Source organism: Telopea speciosissima, chromosome 7 (genome assembly GCF_018873765.1).
Source record: "Telopea speciosissima isolate NSW1024214 ecotype Mountain lineage chromosome 7, Tspe_v1, whole genome shotgun sequence".
Taxonomy (NCBI): Eukaryota; Viridiplantae; Streptophyta; class Magnoliopsida; order Proteales; family Proteaceae; genus Telopea; species Telopea speciosissima.
The window spans coordinates 53,005,887-53,011,692 of NC_057922.1; the positions used below are offsets into that span (position 1 = coordinate 53,005,887).

The window sequence follows — 5,806 nt, forward strand, 5'->3', positions numbered from 1 at the left end:
AATTTTCTTTAAAAAATAGGTTTTTTTATTTTTTATTTTTATTGTTTACCCCTTATTTGTACTATCCAATTCATCAATACAATATCGACACAATATCAAAATTAATGACTAGTAAAATCGATACGGGCGAGATAATACCGATACCTCAAACAATGGGAGTGACCGATCTGATTTGATTTTTAAATCACCATTTTGAATTATCAATCAAAATTATAATGAAGGAACAACTGGCAAAGGCGCCAATCACCCCCTCTTAAGGCATGCAACGAAGCAGGCGATCTCTCCCTTAAACACACACCACACACTAAAAAATACACAATCTGAAGCTGTAGACCTAACAACTTAACAACAAATCAACCTTTTTTGGATTGTCGAAACTTTGGATTCTCCTCAGCTTCCTTTTTTGTTTTTTTGGTTTGTTTGTTTGTTTTTTTTCTTTCTGTCTTGTTGTTGTACGTTTACTTGGACAAAATCTGTCGTCTTTCTGATGATTCGGTTTAAAAATAATGGGATAAAAAAAAGAAAAAGGATTTCTTCTGCTTTCTATGTGATAGAGAAGGCCACCTCCACCCACCCGAAACATCCTCAACTAATAATACAAGCGTTGGGGGTGCATCGACCTTCCTTCCCCAGTAAGTCTTTAACGCCTTTATTTCTTTATGGAAACTTTTTTTTGCTTTCTTTTAAGGTTTGTTTTGGTCATACTCAAAGTGCAACCACATTCCTTTTGCCCTCTTTTCTCATTGAAAGGTTCAAAGTATCGGTATTGGTATCGGCATCGATATCAGATTGATCATATTGATTAATTAAATTAATATACGATTGGTTTTTATTGGTATCGGCATTAGTGTTTGTATTGATAATGGTCAAGACTGATTCAAGTATTGATATCAATACCTAAGACATGGTCTTCCTTGTATCGTAGAAATAAGAAAAATATTACAAATTATACTTTGTGTTGGACAAAAAAATACGCATGAGAATATGGTGTACACACTCCCTTGGAGGTGCTCTCTCTTTTTCTCTCACCATTGATGTTGACCTTGTATACACGGAAACTTCTCTCTTCCTTTAGACGTACAAGGAAGCAGTGTGTGAATCCGTCTCCCATTTTCTTAATATCAAAGCAATCAAAGATTCAAAACTAAATAATAGAAAATGACAAAGTTTTCCTTCATCCATAAAGGACAGTTCACCCACCATCCTAGGATTTCACAAATCCCTCCTAGGGTTTTAGTATGTTCCAAAATACCCTCTCGATATCCATTCTTGCCCTCTCCCACCCCTTGGGTGAAGGGAAACTCGATCCTATAGAAAAAGGAGAAAGATCCCGATGACAATAGTGGGGATTCCTTCCCACATCCTTTCACATAATGAGCTAGCCATAGACCCTACATTGATATTCTCTCTTCATACAAAATGTGTTTACCAATATAATGAATCGGTTTCCTATCCAAACTCTTAGATATTTGTCTTTGTCTTTGTATTGGTATTGGCCATATTGGACTAGATCTGATTATTTTACCACTCAAGATACTGATATCAATGCCATTGTATCAATATCATTTCGGGTTCAGGTATTGAATGAAATTTTGCTACTACACCTATAGTAGGAACTTTTCCTGCTATAAGATTGGCAGCCAAGAAAATGGGATCTTGAAAGATATTTTAGAAAATAAAATACTAAAACCTAAGAGGGTATTTATGAACCCAACGGGAAAGTGAATTATTTCATTTCCTTAGCTGCCAAACCTTACAGCAGTAAAATTTTTTACTTACAAGAGTGGACTACCTCGCCCCGGATATACTAACAAGAGCATATTTAAAATAAAACGACCGATTCAATAGCATAAAACAATGTTCCCCGAAGGTTCCACGGTCCCCCCCATTCCTAATCCTTCTCTCTCTCTCTCTGTCCATAAACTCACCAAATCCATGCCTCTTTCTCTCTCTCTCACCGCGTACCCAACTCCACACTCCACGTCTCCATCCAAAATAAATAATAATAAAAAAGAAAAACCTCCACACTCCCATGTGGAGCGTGAATGTGTGCAAGTAGTATAAATATATAAGTAGAATAACAGCCATTATCATATCTGGAATTCAACATCATCAAATAGCTTATTAAGCTCTATATCAGAGTTTCAAATTAACTTCTTCTGCAATCAATCTTCTTCCATAACCCATCTAGTAAAGGAAGTTACTTTTCTTGAGTGTCTGAAAGAAGAAGAAGAGAAGAGATGGGTAAGAAGAAAACGGGTTTTGGGCGTAGAGCATGGAAACTACTACGGCTAGCATTTTTGTGGGGGAGGAAAGGTGGGGTATTCAGAAGTAGGGTGATGATGGATCTCCGACTCCTCACAAGCAACATAAAGCAGGGCCTCCTCCGCCACAACAACAACTACCCTTATTCCCCTGATCGCATTCATAACAGGGAACGCCAATTCTCCTTCGATGACACCCCAATCTTTCATTTCAAGATGCAACGCCCTGCTTCCATGAGATTCCGTATTCCCTGTCTCAACCCTCCTTCCGTCGATTTCGATTTCGATTTCGATGACGATCTCCTATACAACAACAACAACAACAACCAATTCGACAATGGTAGAAAGAGTTTCTTGATCAGTGGTAAAGAAGAGGAAGATTTTGATGATTGTGATTCTAGAAACGATAGACGAAGGAGTTCTGCAGTGGTCTCGTGCCAGGAAGAACTAATTGAAGAAGACGAAGAAGAAGGAGGAGAGATAGATATAAGAGCAGAGGAGTTCATTGCCAAGTTCTACGAGCAAATGAAGCTGCAGAGACAAATTTCGTATATCCAATACAACGATATGCTTAACAGAGGGACAAATTGATGTGCGAATGAGACTGCAGCGCTACTTCTTACACAAGAAGTCATACTATGCAGAATATGTTTTTGGGGGTTTCCTGTTTGTAGATTTTAGGTTTATTCCCTTTGAATTCTTTCATTCTTTTTGTAAAAGAAATAGAAAAACAAGTGTGCGTTCCGTCGATGTTGTAAATATTGAAAGGAGGGCTTATGATTGGAATAATATTGTTAAAGTGTTCTCCCTCTTTTGAAAACTCTGGTTTGTATTCGAATAGGTAATGGTAGAAGTGTAGAACAACTAGTATTTGGAATGAACTCTAGATTCCAGGGTTTGTCTCTTCCACTCACAATTCAGGAGACCTGTATTCATAATGAAATCCACTCTGTTGTTGCAGATCTGTTTTGTGGTTCTCAGTGGAATGTTAGATTTGTTGATAGTCTTAGCCCAGCTTATATTGCATCTACTATTGTTAACTTTTTACATTGTGGTATGAAATTTGAAGAGATCTAACTTAGGTATTGGAAAGTCCCTCGTCGGAGAAGATCGACTCTCTTTTGTTTAATCTGTTCTTCTCTACATATAATTCTCCCGGAAGATCCCCGATGGTTTTTTGAAGCAATACTAAGGTTTACAAACCTACAGGTTTTTAGTATTTTTCCAAAATACCCTAATAATACACTCTCCTGCCCATCCCACACCTGTGGCAAATGGATTACCATTCCCTGGGGGTGGAGGGAAACTTGAAATCCAATTATTGAAGTACTTTTAAATACTTTTTGTGCTCACGAAAATGGAAGAAGACTAAACTTAACTAAGTTGAACCCAGTATGCATAGAATCCGGTTTAATCAGAATCAAGTTGGGTCCAATTCCAATGCGAGTTTTAAATCCATTACAGGAAATGCATTCCCTCTCTTTCTCTTTCCTCATTTCTTGCGATTGTCAATTTTACAAGTCCACGACATATATATTTTATGACATTAAAAATTGAACCTTGATGTCATTAGAATTTACTCGGAAATTCCCTTTTCTTCTAAACAATTGGGCAAATAAATTATCATAAATAGAAAAAAATAAAAATAAAACAGCCCCAATACAACTATTACACTATGCACAGCTACAACAGCCTCGCCCCACACACGTTTTTTTTTTGTTAAAACAAAGAAAAAATTTTATTCACTAAGGTTATGTTTGGACGCTAAGAAAAAAATTAAAAAAAAAAAACCATTGAATTTGAAGAGAGATAGATGCATAAATCAATCATTATGTTATCATATTTGTTGTCTTATTATGTGTTTTTCTTTTCTTAACTTCCAAACATAGCCTCAGAATATAACAAATGTATAATGTTATCAGCGAAGCAACCTAACGTACATCCATTTCTTCAATTTTTAGAAAACCAACAGGGTTTAAAGTTAAGAAATCAGAATCTGAATTAGTCTAGGCTGATTTCGATTTGGTCACATGAGAATAAAATAGGAGTAACCCTGGCAATGGATTTGGTCCACGGTATTGGTGATGGTATCGATCGTCATCTATATCGATATGAATTGGTTTGATTCCAATCAAAACACATTTTTGTTTCATTAAAAATTTACATTCATACTGTAGCAATCTATATCAGTTTTGTATTTGTATTGGTAATGATCATGGTAGATATCGATAAGAATTTAAATGGTCTTGATATGTGTTGGTCATATCGACTTGATTCCAAATCAAAACAACAATTTTTTCATTAAAAAAAACTACATCATGCCAGATTAGTTAATCCATATGAGTTAAGTATCGGTATCTGTCACAATCGACACTGATGATGCAATACCAATTCCTAAAACCATGGTTTCGTCCGATTCTGATCAAAATGACTCTGATTCGAGTTTTAAACTTCCACTCTGATCTGTCAATCACAATTAGTATTAAGGAACAAATGGCAAAGCAACAATTAGCCCCTCCAAGGCGAGTTCGATTCACGTTCACGTACACGTACATGAACATACGAGAACGATTCACAACTGTTTATATGAGATCCATCCTATGGAATCCACATGGATTCCATCGGAACGGATGTGAGCCGTTTTCGTACGCTCGCCTACTTGAACGTGAGCCCAACTCCTCTAAGGCATGAAGAAAGGCAACCTCTCTCAGAAGAAAAAAAAAAACAAGCTTTGGATTCTTCTTTTTCTCTTTCTGTCTTGTTGTTGTACGGTTGTATGAATGGTATCACTGACCACAAACAAAAAGAAAGAACGTTTACTTGGACAAAGTCTTTCGTAGAACCGCAAAAGCCGCCTCCCTCCCACCCACCCCAATAATAGGGTGGGCCCGTCCTTCCTTTCCCTATTAGGTTTTAACGCCTTTATTTCTAATGTAGGATTCTCTCCAATTTATCAAAAAAACAAGGATTCTCTCCAATGGGACGCGCGTCCAATAAGCGTTGAATGAGTATCCTTTTCTTATTTTTGAGATTTTGCTTTGTTTTTATTTTTTATTTTTTATGAAACATTTTGCTTTGGTTATGTGGAAAGTTTATACATATATTGGTTTTGCCCTCTTTCTCACAGATTGGGAGGTCTTTTACGGTTCAGGTTATTGGTTTTTGTATCATTATCGGTATTAATATCGAATCGATCAATATACCTATCGTAGTATATCTAAAACTAATACAATACCAATGTCATCGAAGTGGTATCAATACAAAGTAGGATAAACTGGTCTAAAGAATCTAGGTATCATTTTTTTGAGAGGCAAAATGGTTTGATTCTATTTGATACGGTATTACGGTTGATTCTTATTAGTATCAGTATGAATATTACTATTGGTATTGATAATGGTCGAGACTTATATGGGTACCCCCAATACCAATACCTAAGACCATAGTCTTTTTTGTATCATAGAGATAAAAAATAGTATTACATAATTATACTTTATTTTATTTGATCCCTCATAATGACAAAAGTATTCATATATTTTCTTTGA

General features: G+C 36.0%; 1 protein-coding gene across 1 annotated transcript; it reads left to right on the top strand.

Annotated features, from left to right (window-relative positions):
- The first annotated feature begins 2,240 nt into the window (after nucleotides 1-2,240).
- On the top strand, nucleotides 2,241-2,855 carry LOC122668680. Its single transcript, XM_043865216.1, has one exon. It carries the CDS (start codon nucleotides 2,241-2,243, stop codon nucleotides 2,853-2,855), a length of 615 nt encoding a protein of 204 aa, XP_043721151.1.
- The last annotated feature ends 2,951 nt before the right edge of the window (nucleotides 2,856-5,806 follow it).